Source organism: Miscanthus floridulus, chromosome 2 (genome assembly GCF_019320115.1).
Source record: "Miscanthus floridulus cultivar M001 chromosome 2, ASM1932011v1, whole genome shotgun sequence".
NCBI classification, from domain to species: domain Eukaryota; kingdom Viridiplantae; phylum Streptophyta; class Magnoliopsida; order Poales; family Poaceae; genus Miscanthus; species Miscanthus floridulus.
This window is the reverse complement of record NC_089581.1, coordinates 159,168,450-159,185,318: the sequence shown is the minus strand read 5'-3', so window position 1 is coordinate 159,185,318 and position 16,869 is coordinate 159,168,450. Positions and strand designations below refer to the sequence as shown.

The window sequence follows — 16,869 nt, the reverse complement described above, 5'->3', positions numbered from 1 at the left end:
TTCTGGCCCCTTAGATCTGTATCTTGTGGTGTATTCAATTCGGGTGATTGATGTCTTGAAATCACTCGATTCTGGTTGGTTTGTATATTCGAGTGATTTTTTGTGTTGTCTCACTCGGATGGCCATAAATCACTTGACATATGAGTAGACAGACCCTTTATTAAAGCCAAAACGATTTTATATTCCGGAACGAAGGAAGCACTATACAGCCAAGGAGTAAACAAAAATGTATTTGCATCTAAACTCTACCAATAAACCCGTATGTCATCTCTGAATATTAGAGCTAGGAACAGGACAGTAAAAAGATAACAGAGAGTCAGCGACTAGGTGAGGCAGTTATACAAGGGAAAAAGGGCGGCTCTTATTTTTTATTTTTAGAGTCAGCTCTTAATTTCCTTGTTAAGAACAACCAAACGAGGGATGAATGAAGGCACCAGCCGCTAACTGCGAGCCTGTGGCCGGGCTGTGACCAACAACTTGATTCGGCTTCAACCTTCTGTTGAAACTTGAGCGCGCAGATACATGGCGGAAAAAGAACAGCTCGACACAAGGACAGACATGCTTAACTGAAACCAAATAGTAGCATGGGGGCGAGCATGTCACATGGACTGCTGATGCTGCCGTCCGATTCCATGGAACGCCATGATTGGATGCTGGCCTTTGTTCCGCTAAGATCCCCCCCTCCTCACTGCTGAAACCCATCATTAGCCATTGCATCACCACGGCCCCCAGTCCCCCACCTCTCGCTGTCATGCTCGATCGCAACGGACCGGGGGACTAGCTTTACCGGACGACTACACCTGCCGGACCCCTGCATCCAACGGCTCCGATCACGCTGGTGCATCGCACCGTGCAGAGTCTGCGGCGAGCTCCTTTCGTGGGCGCCCCCATGGCGATGTAACTAGGGCGAAGTCGCTGAGTCGCAGGCGCTGCTGGTGAAAAGCAAATCTAAAACCGCCGCCCGTCTTTTCGGCGCCTTTTAGCACGGACGCTTTGCGAAATTCAGACGGGGGCCGGGGCGCTTTGCAATTGCGACGGCCACGCGGCTACGGTAAAGCGAGCCCGCTTTGAGCCCTCGACCTCACCGCGTCCGGCGTCGTCGCGGTGATGAGCGGGCTGAGCCTTTGAATTGAGCGTGCTCCAGATATAGGGCCCGGACAGTGCCGCGTCCTCGCTCGGTGTGAAACATCAAACTTGCGATGTTCAGTAATCATCAGTGACAGAGATGTGAAAGTGTGTAACAGCGGTGCGCGACTGCGGCTCTGCGGGTGACCACGCGCTGCCATGCATGTCTGTAAGCTGCCGCCGTGACATCATCCACGGCCGGCAAGGCGGCAACACGCCAAACACTGTGAAACAAAGACCCCAGCGTTGGCCTCGATCAGTACGTCCCCCCGGCCACGCCCACGGGTAAGGCGACAACGGGAACGGGGCGGCGACCGATCGCTGCAAGCATAGCAGATTAGCAGGCTCCTTGCGGTTGTTGTTGTTTCGGGGCGTTTCACCTCCACGCGTGCCGGACGGCAGAGCAAGGATGTGGGCGTCGATCAGGCGGACAGAATGATGGGTGTTGAGGGGGCGATGACGAACGCTGCAAATCATGGTGTTGCGGCGCCTGGCCCGTGGCCGGTGGTGGCGTGGCGCGGCCAGACCCAGACAGGCATACAGTGGCACCGGGGCCGGGCCAAAGCTTGCGCGCTTTGCCAGTTCCGTCCGCGCCTGGCCCGTGGCCGGTGGTGGCGTGGCGCGGCCAGACCCAGACAGGCATACAGTGGCACCGGGGCCGGGCCAAAGCTTGCGCGCTTTGCCAGTTCCGTCCGCGCGGCCTTTGTGCGCGGCTACAAGCCTGCCCCGCCGATCCTGGCCCTCGCGAGGGCTTGGGGCCATGATTGAGCCCAATGCGCGCCCCGTATCGCTCTAGTCCTCCTGCCTGCTGCCACCCGGCGGCCATCGCTAATTCGCTACGGTCCGTCGGTCCGGGTCGCAAAAGAGAGCGGCCGCCATCAGGGGCTCGTCGTGCTCTCCGGGCTATTCATTGCCTTGAGCAGGCGCGCTCCCTCGCTCGGCCAGGCGGTGGAGCATGTGCTGTGTGATGCACCGATCAAAAGGCGCTTTGCGGCGGACGGCGGTGCGAAGACTCGGGGCCAAATGCATCATGCCGCGCACAGATCTAACACGAGGTCTCGTCTCAAGATGCTGTAAATCATGGGGTGCTCCCATGGAGATCAATGGAAGAAAGAGACGGGAATCTCAGTCAACACCCAGAAAGAATTAGCCAGGTGGAAGGTATAATTTGGCCATACTTACTAGGTCTGTGGGCTGCAATAAGCATGCACGATCTCGCGGGACACGATCACACAGATGGGAAAGCTTCAGCATGCCTAATAAGTACTCCATGCCACGCCTACCTCTGCTGATTGGAATAACAGACTCAAAGTAGTGGAGTACTCCTACTCACATTCTCACAAGAATCCGTAATCATGGCTACATACATGTAGATTCAGCACTGCATAGCCTGCAGGTCTGCGGTCTGCACTCTGCAGTGTGCTGCAGAGCTTCATGCTTCCAATTAGGGCAGCTTGAGTGAACAATGGAATCTTATTATAAGTTCGTTTAGGCAGAAACAAAGGGGGCAAAAACTCCCGACCAGCCCATCGCGGCAGAAGCCCGCCCGATTAAAGTACGAGCTGCTACGGCTGCTAGCTGCATTGCATGCAGTCATGCACATTGATGCCTTTGGTGCTAAGCTACCTGCGTGTGATCAATGGCCACTGCAGCTTTATTGTGCCATCCAATACACTCACTCATCAGGCAGGCAGGCAGGAGACGCCAGGCATTGTTTAGCGACACATGAATTTCCTTTACGTAATCCCGAGGAACGGGTTTATTCAGAGCCATAGCCCCCGAGAAAAGATGTGCAGGTGCACTGATTAAATAAACAATGCTAATACGGCAGGGCTGCAGCTTTGTCATGCCATTCATTCCAGGAAATTTCTCAGCTCAGACAACGTGGTTTCTTCAGGCCTTCTAATGATACAGGCTTTGCTAATTGCCAGGGAGAACCCCACTGAATCAGGGACATGATACCAGCAGGCAGGTCCGCAAGTCTCATGGGCTGCTTGGACGTGGTTGTGTTCAGATGATACAGGTATTTCCATGGTATATTTGTTTCAGCATAGAGGCGCCATGTGTGCTCTATCTGTACTCATAACGAATTATAAGCTCCACCGGAGAGGGAATCTATTCATGGTTGGCGCAGCGCCAGCTCGTACATGGGAACAAAAATGGGCTCTCAATCGATTGCAACTCGTGACAACTTTTCTGCGTAGAAGAGGCGATACTTTCGTTGCTTTTCTTTTTCTTTTTTCTTTTTGGACACGAAGAGACGACGATGCTCCTTGGAAAAGGGCCGGGGGCGAAAAAGAGAGTGGCTTTCTGAAGTGAGAATAAACGGCGCGATTTGCTTTCGACTTTTGAGTGTTCGTCAGAGCTTGCAGCTTGGCATGTGTACACTCACCTGAGAGATCACATCTCTTGAGCGTTATTTACAGTCGGCGAGATCCTGCTCTGTTCCAAGATTTGGGGCTTAATCAGACATCTGGAGGTGCAGACGGTTGTTCAACTTTTCTGGTGCCGTGGCTTCTGTTACTGCGGCACCGTTTCCTTGTGTAAACCTGCTGGCTTACACAACCTTTGCATGGCCTTGTCCCATTGGTCACCCCGTTACCCCCACCGAATCTTTACCAATCGAGTAGCATTTTGGCAGGTCCCCAAAATTGGTCATTTATTAGAGAAGAAAGATTCCGTAAAATACCCAAATAGGCAAATACTGCTGGTAAGCAAGCGTTCAGCTAACTGTGAGCAATGTTCTTCAGTGCGTGCCCAATGCCCATCTGGTGAATTGGTGATGGAGGTACTATTGAAATGAGGGTGCTAGGTAGGTACACATCGTGCGCAAACTTCAGTTTGAATATCCGGAAATCGAAGCCCAGCTTTGGCAAAGATTTTGCAGCCGTAGTACTACCTCCCAAGTCCCAACCCATACTGAAAAGACGGTAGATGAAATTGAATGAGCTCCTTGAGCAGCCTTTGCTTTTTCACCTCGCCAAAGTTTGGACCTGCGAACACTGCATCGAATGGAGCAGATTCTGAACCTCACAACAACAACAGCTCAAACCCAAGCAAAATTGTACAGCGCTTTGGAGTTTGGATGCATGCTGCTGTAGCTTTTTTTTTCCCTCCTGTTTGCTTTAGTAAACCCGTGATCATGAGCTTACGAAGATCGAAACGGCCAGCATAGAGATTAGAGAGAAGGGTTTCTACTCAGGTACCGGAGCAAAGGTGCGCCGTACTCGGAGAACTAACCAGCTCGAGTGCCCAGTTTATCTTATTCCGTTGGTCATTTGAAATCGCGCTCGATCGGTGGAACGCCGGCGCCGGTGCCGCCGCCGCCGACGAAGTCACCAAGTGCTCACACTACAACTAACACGGGCTCTTGCTCCCCGGGCATCATTTCGGGGATGCATCATGCGTGGGACTTCGTTTGGCCAATGGGGACTGCGGACACGCCCATCCCCACTGGATTATCTATGCTCGTTGCTCGCCCCCCATGGTTTCTTCTCAAGAATTGCGCGTTCAGTTCTCAAGGACGAGGAAGATGGGCTGGCTGCTGTGCTGAGGGCCTGGAACTGTGGCCAGTGAGATTAGTATACTCGATCTGTATTCTTTCTGCAGTCTCTGTGTGATGAACGGAATAGGCGGAGAGAGCTGCAGAATGGGCGAGCCGGAGTAGCCACGGGGAGCGAGGGCGTGGATGAATTTGTTTAGGTCATGGGACGCGCGCGAGAACCGGTGCCTACAAAGGCACCAAAAGGCGTCGCCAAAGCGGGGGACAAGGCACCGGGCTAAATGGCAGAATGTCCCCGGACCAGGCGGCGCGTCAGGAACCACGCGAAAGTGCAAAACCGCACATCCTCGATAGCTCGCTCTCGCTGCAGCGTGGGCCTCCCTTGCCAGCCAGTGTGATTCGCTGAAACCGTTTGCGTTGCGTGCTCGGAGGCGGCGACGGTGATGGTGGCACGCGTGTTTTGTGGAGTGGAGAGTTGCTGGGCGCTGGTGGTGCTCCGGCTGCTGATCGACGGGCGGGGGCGCGGGGCGGGCCGGCGCCGAGGCAGCTCCTCCTCCTATCCGATCCTCTCTGGGCTGTGGCCAAAGCGCTTTTCCTGGCTCGGTGCAGGAGCAGCGAGCGCAACGTCGGCGCGAGGCGGCGTGGGAACGGAAAGGGTCTCGAAGTGGAAATGCCCTCCTCCTAGTGGCAAAAGGTTAGAAAATTCGCTGCATAGTGCCATCTTGCTGACAAAGGTGCAAAAAAACTCTCTGAACGCCATCCAGACTGATGACCTGTATTTCTTATCTACCATAAAAAAATAGCAAACTCTTTCAGTGCCGTTGTTATAATTTTGCAATTCTCTTTATGCGAGCTAATAACTGGTTAGTTCGAAATAGTGCCCGAATATTCAATATGTGAAAACTCGGCTTGGTTTGCTTAGCTGGGGGTGCATCACAGATTTCGACCTGACTTATCAAGTAGTACCCATTACCTTTGAGAAGATGACTAAGTCCTTTGATCGATTTGAATAATTGGTTAGATGGTGCATCATAGTCGTGTCGCTCTGTCGTGATCCTCGAGTTGGCGCGAGCGCAATCAATGGGTCTAATTCTCTATGCGATTCGGAGAATTGGTCGAAGGTTTAAGCTGTAGTTGAAGTCTCAATGCGAGTGCTTTCTGTGCCCGAGTGCTCTGAGTGTCCCAGCTACTTCATGTCATCAAGCCGGAGTTCTTTTTATGTAGTTGTAGTTCACCGAGTTTGCATACTCCTCGAGCCTACAATCGATTCAAAGAGTCGATCGAAGGTTAAACTTGAAGTTGTTTTCTACTTCTGATCTCTGACTGCCCGATGAACACACCTAGTGGGCGTGGCGGCGAGGCCTACACTCCGATGGAGCCGGTGGAGGTGTGCTGCAGCGGTCGAGTCTAGTGGGGCCATGGCTTCTTTAGTTTAATCTAAGACATTAGATCGTCATCCAACGATTTAGGTTATTTTCTATTTCTGATCATAATAGAATCCAATTACATATGTTCTTTTCATTTATTTTTTTTGCCAATTGACCTCATAATTCTATTTGGCATGCCCTCTCTTTTGTTTATCTTAGACGTTACATCATCATAAAATTTAGGTATAGCTTCTTTTTCTTTTCCTTTAATTAGGACCAATCTAGTGAAGCTCTAGCTTCTCCATACACTATAGTGAGGAACTATTTTATCTTTTTTTTTTCTAAAAGAGGTATATGCATCGTAGGCCCTTGAACTTGTCTCGTGGTGCCACTGAGGTCCACAAACTCTCTAATCGTACTTCTGGCACTCTAATGTTGTTTAAGTATGCCACTTAGGTCCATAACTCATCGGATCAAGGTTTTTGCCAACGTGGTGGGGACAGAACGCACGTGAACCGCGCGTGAGTGGTCATGGCGCCTGCTGCATGCGGCGGCGGACGTGGACGTGGACCGGTATGGACAAGTTGTTGGTGATGCAACCCGTCCTGAAGATCTTGGCGAAGGAGCGCCAGAGCCTGAGCTCCTGGTGCGCCGTCACCGGCATCCCCTCCTTCACGCAGTAGTCGTACTTCTCCAGCACCGACACAATGTAGCTGAACTCCGGCCGCCGCGCCGGGTTCGCCGACCAGCACTTCTTGATCAGGTTGTTGAGCACCGGCGGGCACGAGTTCGACAGCAGCGGGCGCAGGTTCTGATGATCGATGGACACACCCAGTCAGGAACAGCAATCAACCAATCACAAAAGACAAAGAGATTCAGTTCTTTCACATATCATCAACTGAAACGGAAGCAACCCAACCTAACCTTCTCTGAGGCAGCGTACGCGGCCTGCACGGGCGTCATGCCCTGGAACGGGAGCAGGCAGGTGGTGAGCTCCCAGAGCACGATGCCGAAGCTGTACACGTCCACCTTGCGGGTGTAGGGCTTCTCCTTGGTCATCTCCGGCGCCATCCAGCGGTAGGTGCCCTTGTTGCCCTTGGTGGCCTGGCACTTGGTCTCCAGGCAGGAGGTGCCGAAGTCGGCCACCTTGACGCGCATCTCGTCGTTGAGCAGCAGGTTCTGGGACTTGAGGTCCCGGTGGATCACGCCCTGTGCGTGCAGGTACTCCATGCCCCGCGAGATGTCCAACGCCAGTGTCAGGATCGTCTCCGGCGACAGCGAGTAAGGGTCCTTCTTGTTCAGGTACATCCGCAGCGTGCCCTGGGACATGTACTCCGTGATGATGCAGTAAACCAGCGGCTTCTTGCATGCCGCGATGAACTGCTCCTCGAGCTCGGCGCGGCGGGCCTCGTCGCGCTCCGGGATGCGCACCATCTTCACGGCCACGGCGCGCTGCTTGTAGATGCCACGGTAGATGCGGCTGTTGGCGCCCCACGCGAACTTGTTGCCGATGAAGAGCTGCGGCAGGTCGGCCATCCACTTCTCTCGGCGCCCGCTGAGGCTGTCCTCACCGCCGGGGCCCATCATCGTGTCCAGCAGCATGGACCCACCGCTTCTTCTCCATGTCGTCCGCCTCCGGCGGCGGCCACGGGCTCTTCCCGCGCCCGGACGTCGATGGGGACGCCGCGAACAGGCTCGCCGCGAACGGCAGCGACAGGCCCCGACGGGGAGACACCGCTGCGGCCTGCTGCTGGTCCGCGTCCCCGCCACTGCCGCCGCCGAACGGCCGCGGCAGCCGGAAGCACGAGAGCATGTGGGGCGCCAGCTGTATCAAGACTCGCAGAACGGCGTCGCACACGGCATGCCGGCCGGCGACGGTACCGCTGCTCTGCTGCTACCAACACAATCGACAACGGTGGGACAAGCCAGACGACGTCGCACATGAAGATGCAGTTCAGAAAAGGCCGCACCTTTTCGGCGTCTCTTCCAGCGCCGTCGTACTCGACCCAGGCTCCTGCGCGCGGCAGACGACGGCGTGGAGGCAGAGCGGCAAGAAGACGAGGAGGCAGCCTAGTAGAGGTGACAGAGCAGAGCGACCACGTCCACGTCCACGTCCACGTCCGCCGCCGCATGCAACAGGCGCCATGACCACTCACGTGCGCTCTATCCCCGTCACGTCGGCAAAAACCTTGATCCGATGAGTTATAGACCTAAGTGGCATACTTAAACAACATTAGGGTGCCAGAAGTACGATTAGAGAGTTTGTGGACCTAAGTGGTATCACGAGACAAGTTCAAGGGCCTACGATGCTTATACCTCTTTCTAAAATAAACTAAGAGCCGATGAAACTCTTTTTTGCTTTATCAGCTACGGATCCTCCATGCACTGTAGTGAGGAGCAAGTGTTGCAAAATCGGGTATTATATTTTCAAACCCCCTTAGATTCAGCATGGAAGCTGCTCTAAGAGCTCTGCTAAACAAACACTTGGAAATCAAAGCCGGTGGTTCGATTGGTGGACTGGTAGTGAGAATTGGCTCCACATAAGTATTTTCTATGTATTAATCTCTTTATACATATGTGTGGTGAATAATTTATAGATGGCCACGGTCCTATATCTATGTGTTTATCATTTAATATATGTGTGTGATTCAATTGTTAGATTCTAGATTTAGGACCTGTTTTTTTCTTCCGAAAATACGTGCAAAGTACGGGCATCCGGCAATAATAACATTCGGCCTTTGCACAACTCCATTTATGAGATCCATGTCGGATTTGCAATTCATAGATCTAATTAAAATGGTTGAAATAAATATTTAAATTATAAACAAAATGAGTCCCTGGACATGCCTCTAGCTCCGAATCAAAGTTTTTCTGGATCTAAAAATAGTCAAACATCAAGCTCCAAGAAATCCACTAACTAGCCTGTTCGCTTGCTCGTAAGCGATCGTAAATTTTTAACCGGGAATAATGTTTTTCTCTCACACCAAACCAGCCAGCACTAAATAATCCACGATCGTTTATGGCCTCCCGAAAAAGCTAGGACCCGTTCAATTTGTTCCACAAACTCCTACGTACACTGCTAAACAGGACAGTGTCCATTTTTCCTATTTGCAATAAATTCCACTGATAACACGTGTTAACATTGTTAGGCACGTACTTCTTCCCGTTCCGTTCCGTTCCGTTCCGTACTGATTTTTGTCCTCAACACAGAGCACTCGTTTATATATGCGTTCCCCGTCTACTTGCATCCAAAAGAACTCCTGGAAAGAAACAGAGATAAGGAGAAAGACGGGTTTCTTTTATCCTCACCTGTCCCCTGTCGGACGTGCTGCAGAGTCTTGCTTCACCCGTCCGGCACCGGCACCTCACTCTCCCTCCTGCAGTATATATCACCCCCTCCGGCCTCCATTTCTTCTCGACTTGAACACGGCCAGCGTCTCATCGGCTGGGCGTGGTCGACTACACGCACACTCACCACCCACCGCAAGCGAATCCATCGAAACGGAGCCTGCTAATAAGTAGCTAGAAGACAGGACACCCCACTGCTAGCTAGGAATCTAGGAGCGAGAGGAAGAGAGCGAGAGATCATGGCCTCGGGGGCCAATGGGGGCGTCGTCGCCAACGAGAAGGGAGCGGAGACGGTCGGCGTCGGGCGGTACGTGGAAATGGAGCAGGACCAAGACGCCAACACCGTCAAGTCGCGGCTCTCCGGCCTGCTCTGGCACGGCGGCTCCGCCTACGACGCTTGGTTCAGCTGCGCCTCCAACCAGGTGAATGAATGAACTTTGCCGCCGTTTCCGTCTCTCGTCTCGTGATGAGCTAGGTGCAGTGGTTCGCGCTAGCTAGCTGTAGCAGAGGGTAGGCTTGTACTCCTAGAGCTCAATAGCTCATGCTGCATGCACCTTGTTTGTGTTCAGGTGGCTCAGGTGCTCCTGACCCTGCCCTACTCGTTCTCGCAACTGGGGATGCTGAGCGGCATAGTGTTCCAGCTCTTCTACGGCCTGATGGGCAGCTGGACGGCGTACCTCATCAGCATCCTCTACGTGGAGTACCGGACCAGGAAGGAGAGGGAGAAGGCGGACTTCAGGAACCATGTCATCCAGGTGAGACTGGGAAGAAATTGACACGCACGCAACACGGCGTCCATGCATTTGCTACTCGATCAGCCAATGTGTTCTGAACCACGCCACACCTGGCATCTGCACCGCAGTGGTTCGAGGTGCTGGACGGGCTGCTCGGGAGGCACTGGAGGAACGTCGGCCTGGCCTTCAACTGCACGTTCCTGCTCTTCGGCTCTGTCATCCAGCTCATCGCGTGCGCAAGGTAAACAAGCAGATTACGTACCGTATGTGTTGTTTCGCAGCTTGCTTACATGGTTCGCTGTGCGATCGAGTTGTTTGTTTCTGGTATGGCTAACCGTGTACGTACGAATACGATTGGTGTGCATGCGCGCGTACCATACCAACAGCAACATCTACTACATCAACGACAAGCTGGACAAGCGGACGTGGACGTACATCTTCGGCGCCTGCTGCGCCACGACGGTGTTCATCCCGTCGTTCCACAACTACCGGATCTGGTCCTTCCTCGGCCTTGTCATGACCACCTACACGGCGTGGTACCTCGCCGTCGCCTCCCTCATCCACGGCCAGGTAGGTACACAAGTGCATGATCAAGCAAGCACATCTGCACATGCATGCTCATCGATGCCATTGAGTAGCGTTCAAGCATGCATGCATGCTGTGGCCTGTGAGTGACCGGCAGAGATGATGTACTCCTTCCTGCTTGCAGGTTGATGGCGTGAAGCACTCCGGGCCGACCACGATGGTGCTCTACTTCACCGGGACCACAAACATTCTCTACACCTTCGGAGGGCACGCTGTTACTGTGTAAGGAGACAAACACCTTTCTTTTTTTTTTATGGATGCCCCCCCGGTCCCTCCCCCCTGCTGTGTGACCAAGGCAAAGCTAGCAATGTGGATGTTTCTATTACCGAAACAAAAGAAAAATAACGTAGGGATTTGAACACACACCAGGGGACCACATGACACTGAGACCAACGAAAGTAGCTAGCTAGTGTGTGAAGTGGTCCGGCCATTCCATACATTTTGCTTCCTCTGGCCACGCCCACGCCATACGCCTCAGACGTGTTGCCATGCCATGCACAAGTTTACATGCTCGACAATTTTACCTCTCGCTTGTTGGAGAAGAATGCATGGCACAGCATTTCTCCATTCCGTCCGGTCCTTCTTGAAGTACACGCAGGCATCGAGGGGATGGACCGTACATAGGGAAAATCTCGCGTAGAACATTTTAATGTTGCTTTGGTTGCTGCTGATAGTTTGCCACCGTCAATCATTTTTAGACAAGTGTAGCGAGTAAAAAAAGTATGGTTACAAATTTTGGAGCCACACACAAGTATAGTTAAAATTTTGTGAAGCTATATTTTCTCATAAGATGTGTGGTAACATGTTCTTCATGAGAAAATGCGGGTTCAAAATTTAATAAAAAAAAGTATGTAAAAGTCTAAAGGATCCTTGTCTAAATTTAATCAAACTTGTCTAAGATGAAGCAGAGAAAGATAAAACTAGCAACCAAACACCAGTGTGGAACTACAATCATCCGGTTGTTGTGCTAGCTTACACATACAATACATGCCATGTCATCGATCTAATCGCAAAGGCACAAGAGCTTCTCTCATCATTTAGCCTGTTCGGTTGGCTGGCTCGTATCATTGCTGGTTCGTGAAGAAGTATTGTTGGCTGGTTTGTGTGACAGAAAAATACTGTTGTGACTGAAAATTTACGATCGTTTACGTCGAGCGCCAGACGAACAGGTCCGCGCCGCACTGTTCCGCCTTGGCGCCATCAGACCCGTGCAAGGTCCTTTCCGTCTTTACAAACCACAGGGCACGGCACGGCACACGGCAGGCCTATCTCCTCCGAGTCACTGACTCATTCATTGCTTGTACAGTCAAAGGAGCCACTCCACCTAGGAGAGGAGCGTGCATTGCTGCTTTATCTCTGCAGTGCAGGGCTCCTGCTTTTGCACTTGCAACCACGGAGCCCTCCTGACTCCTGAGCCAGCTCGGATGTGATAGATGCCGATACGATACCCCTCTGCAGATGCCAACAGCTAGCACGGATGACGGAACTTGCACAAACATGGCACGGATGTCCAAGTCTCTGCGTGCACGAAAGAGATAGCGTAAAATTGAAAAGCAAACGGCTCCGTGTCGAATCTAGGTCTAGCTAGCCCTGTAGAAAACTGATGATCTGAGCATGCGCGGCGTTTGAAAGGTGACTGAACGAACAACAGCAATACGTACTCAACTCAGCAATGCTATGCTTGGCATGCAGGGAGATCATGCACGCGATGTGGCGGCCGCAGAAGTTCAAGGCGATCTACCTGATGGCGACGCTGTATGTGCTGACGCTGACGCTGCCGTCGGCGGCGAGCGTGTACTGGGCGTTCGGGGACCAGCTGCTGACGCACTCCAACGCGCTGGCGCTGCTCCCGCGCACGCCCTTCCGCGACGCCGCCGTCGTGCTCATGCTCGTCCACCAGTTCATCACCTTCGGCTTCGCCTGCACGCCGCTCTACTTCGTGTGGGAGAAGCTCATCGGCCTCCACGACTGCCGCAGCCTCTGCAAACGCGCCGCCGCGCGCCTCCCCGTCGTCGTGCCCATCTGGTTCCTCGCCATCATCTTCCCCTTCTTCGGGCCCATCAACTCCGCCGTCGGCTCGCTCCTCGTCAGCTTCACCGTCTACATCATCCCGGCGCTGGCGCACATGATCACGTTCCGATCCGCAACCGCCCGTGAGGTACGTACGTAGTACTCCCATGCACACGTTTATTACTGCTACTAGTAAAGATTTTTTTTTAAAAAAAAGTTTTATTACCATGCATCGCATGCATTATTTACGTTTACCCAATGGCTTTACTTTACCGTGAGCAGGAATTTCGTAGCTCGTTCGCTAGCTTTAGCTTTACGCTGGCAAGTAGCAATCCATGCAAGCTAGCTAGGTCCTGAGTAGATGCCACTATGCACAGCAGCCTAAATATTCACGGGACTCATCGGTGAGAGTAGCCATTCAACTGGACCCCACCCTCTTATTACAAGGCATGCAAAATGTTGCTACTGTTGGTAGTCATGATTTGAGCTGAAATTATTAGGGAGCTAAACGCTGCCTCTGAAAGGCTGTTCGTACTGATTGCTGAAAGTCTGAAACATATAGGACAAAACAGCGGCAGTGTCAAACTGTCTTTTTCGTGGTGTGGCCTGTACGTACTAGTAGCAAGAAAGAAGAGAAAGGTTGGAGCAAAGCTTGGAGACAAACCGAAAGAACCCTAGAACCAGAATAAAGATGCTTTATCTGCAGGAAATATTTGTACCGCATGGCATCTCGTCCCCGAGAGCCACAGAAATTCCGACGACCACCGAAACAAAGCGTCCGGAAAGGACAGAATGCATTTGTACTCTCGATAGAAAGAAGGAACAGACGAAGCATAGAGCACGCGCTAGTAGCAAGTACTTAAGGTTTGTAGGCTTGTAGCACTGAGTTCCATGCAAATGATAAACCCAATGATGACAAGTAGTAGTTCTCGATGCTCTTAACAACGTTCGAGTTTGTTGGCATGCTCTGAATAACCAATTCTTCTGAAAAGAAGAAGAAGAAGCTCTGAATACTAATTAAGCTTTTGACCTGTTGTGGCGCGGTGCAGAACGCGGTGGAGCCGCCGCCGCGACTGGTGGGGCGTTGGACGGGCACGTACATGATCAACGCGTTCGTGGTGGCGTGGGTGCTGGTGGTCGGCTTCGGCTTCGGCGGCTGGGCAAGCATGACCAACTTCGTCCGCCAGATCGACACCTTCGGCCTCTTCACCAAGTGTTACCAGTGCCCGCCGCCGCCCCTGCCCCCGGGCGTCGCCCCCTTGCCGTTCCCCGGCGGCCTCGGCAACATCACGATGCCATTCAGCGGGACCGCCGGCGGCACGCACCTCCCTCCGGCCCCGGCTCCTTCGCCGGCGCATTTCTTCCTGCGCCACCACCGGCATCACAGCCATGGGCTCTGAACTGAAGAGACGATGGATGAGCCCAGCTGATACAGTGCGTGACTCTGCTTTAATTAGTTTCAGCTAATCAATTAGTTAGTCTAGCTTAATTAGCACCTGCAGCATCTTCCTTCTCTTCTCTAGCTTGTTGTCGCATGCTTTCCCGGTTTCAGTGACTGTATCAGTATCACTGTATCAGTAGCATGGAGTCTCTTGTGTTCTGGGCTGTGTCCCGGCGTGGAGCTCAAAAAAGGGGAATATTTCTACAGCCGCAGACGCCGAGTCTAGCCGCCCCTAACTCTGAACTTTCTCTCGTGCATGCATAGAGCTCGTCACCTTTGCAGTGTGGCAGTATTCCACCACTCAGTGCTGTATCATTGGCAGTACTTCGGCGCTGGTGCGCTCACGAGTCAGGACTCGGCCAGTGAACTCGGGATACAAGGATCTCTTTGCCCCATCTCTTGGTCGCCGTGAACTGTGTCCTGACACCCAATGCCAAGTGCTGGCAGATATAGGCCATGCCGCCATGGGCATTCCGAGGGGACGTGATCGGTTACAGAGCCAGCATCGAGTCAGGATGGCTAGGCTGTGTAGGACCAAAGAAGCCGGGTTAAACTCGTGCAAGTGGTCGTGTTTGGTTGTCTTTGTTGTTGGTTCAATACGAGATGAGATAATATTTGGTTGCATGCATGTATCAAAGTTTTGAGTGTCTGACACATGGGTCCCTACACCATGCGTGAATCAAGCCGTCCTGCACGAAGAGGGAAGTGAAAATTGAGAAGACGGAGACGTGTGGGATAGAGAAGGACAGATGAACGAAAGGATACGGGCGAAAGGTATGAGCAGGGGAACCAAACACGACTACAATACACCGAATGATACCAGATGGCGTGAGCGGGGCAACCGATCACGCCCAGAGTGTACGGTACCATTCTGCGGCTTTCCACGGTTTACAAGGATGCCACACAAGATCAACACAGTGCACAGTTCTATTTTACAGCTTTACAGGCTACTCAAAGAGATTGGCACTATCATTAAACGTTCTCAGAATACTGAATATTCAGGTGGAGAAACTCTAAAAAAATTCAGAACAAGTTCGGGTTTTGAGCAAGGAACTGTGGGTTTTTGCACGCATGCAACAACCTCCGTTTCTGAACATTTTGCCTTAATCAAGATGCGCTAGCATTTTTGCATCTACCGGTGGCATATTGGAACTGGGCTCCTCGACCCGCCGCGGTCCTGGTTGAAGCCAAGGATTCAGGATACCCACGGAACTGAGTCTACACGGGCAATGGCACCGGCGGTAGCATACCGGATTGGATTGTGAAGGCAAGGAAACCTGTTCCTCCCTGATTGCCTCCGTCCACCGTCGCGGCGGCATCAAATGGGGCGGCGGCGGACAGCCCACCCCACGTCCGCTACAGCTGCAAGCGTCATCAGAGCTGTTGCGGCAGCCCATATCTCGCGGCAAGCTTTTCGTGGGTTACAGGCTTATACAGCGGCAATGAGCTCGCGCATGCAGGTGTTCGCTCGGCGCTGGCAACCAAAAAGAGACGCTAGCAAATTCACTGACGTATGCTTCCTTTAAATCCAGAAGTAAAGTTTTAGGGGTGTTGTATCGGGTGTTCGAATACTAATAAAAAAATAAATTATAGAATACATCAGTAATTCACGAAATGAATTTATTAAGTATAATTAATCCATCATTAACACATGTGTTAGTGTAGCACCACATTGTCAAATCATGAACTAATTAGACTTAAAAGATTCGTTTCCCAAATTAGTCGTAAACTATGTAATTAGTTATTTTTTAGTTTATATTTAATACTCTATGCATGTGTTAAATATTCGATGGGATAGAAAGTAAACTTTAGGGGTAACTCAACAAAGGCCGTATTCACTTTGTACTGACACAAATTCATAATCTATCTCGCCTACTTCAACAAAATCCTAAAAAATAAAAAAAATGGAAATAAACTAAACATGACAAGGACATTTATAGTGACAAATAGGTGTCTATTTATTACAATAATAAATTATATTAAAAATAACTTCTTTGTGAATCCAATGAGAAAATGTTTGCATGTTTTAAGCATACGCGACATTAGCCAAGTCCATTTTAACGTCTTTGCCTTCTTGGGAGTAGTCACGGCCACACCCCTGATTTAAAATACAGTAAGTTAGCATAAACGTGTAAATAATATCTGACCAACCAAATAAGCAGCCCCAAATTAAAATCAAATTATTGCTAATGAAACTGAGCATAAATAAATTATATACTGTAACTGTAAGGCTTCCTTTGGGAGCAAGGGAAGGCATGCCCAGGGTAGGACTGCCCCCGGCAGAGATTTTGGTGGACCAACCAATCTCTGCTATTTCCCTCCCCTGTCCCCTGTTGCTCTTTGGTTTCCCTCCCCCGTCCCGATCCTTCCTACTGCGGATGTGCTGAGAGAAAAGAGTGATAGCAGCGGAGGTGCTCGCTCGGCCACGCGACGCGAGATGCTGAGTCGCGAGCGCAGCGCCTGCTCGCACGGCGAGGCAGGGGAGCGACGCCCGGACATCCAAGGTCGGGGAGCAGCGCCCAGGGAAACGTCCGGGGTTGGGGCAGCGCCGGCCCCTCGCGTGCGCTTCCAAACGTTGGGGCTGAATCTCCCGTGCCTGAATTCCGCGTGGGGAGTACGCCCAGGAAAAAAGCCGGGTTGTCCCCGTGGTTTGGGATTCCCAAATGAGGCCTAAAGGGTGTACATACAGGAAAGAGGTAGACATAGTAATCTTCCATGAGAAGAGGCACCCATTCTCCAATAGAAAGCAGACGAGCG

At 52.0% G+C, this 16,869-nt stretch overlaps 1 protein-coding gene and 1 pseudogene across 1 annotated transcript; one reads left to right on the top strand and one right to left on the bottom strand.

The window, feature by feature from the left end:
• Window positions 1–6,523: 6,523 nt before the first annotated feature.
• Window positions 6,524–7,807, bottom strand: LOC136537339 (serine/threonine/tyrosine-protein kinase HT1-like; annotated as a pseudogene).
• A 1,607-nt stretch (window positions 7,808–9,414) lies between these two features.
• LOC136540318 (auxin transporter-like protein 3) lies at window positions 9,415–14,324 on the top strand. Its single transcript, XM_066532318.1, has 7 exons — window positions 9,415–9,764; window positions 9,912–10,097; window positions 10,205–10,317; window positions 10,463–10,646; window positions 10,786–10,883; window positions 12,354–12,819; window positions 13,721–14,324. The coding sequence occupies exons 1-7, from the start codon at window positions 9,582–9,584 to the stop codon at window positions 14,069–14,071; spliced, it is 1,581 nt and encodes a 526-aa protein (XP_066388415.1). The 5' UTR covers window positions 9,415–9,581; the 3' UTR covers window positions 14,072–14,324.
• Window positions 14,325–16,869: the final 2,545 nt, after the last annotated feature.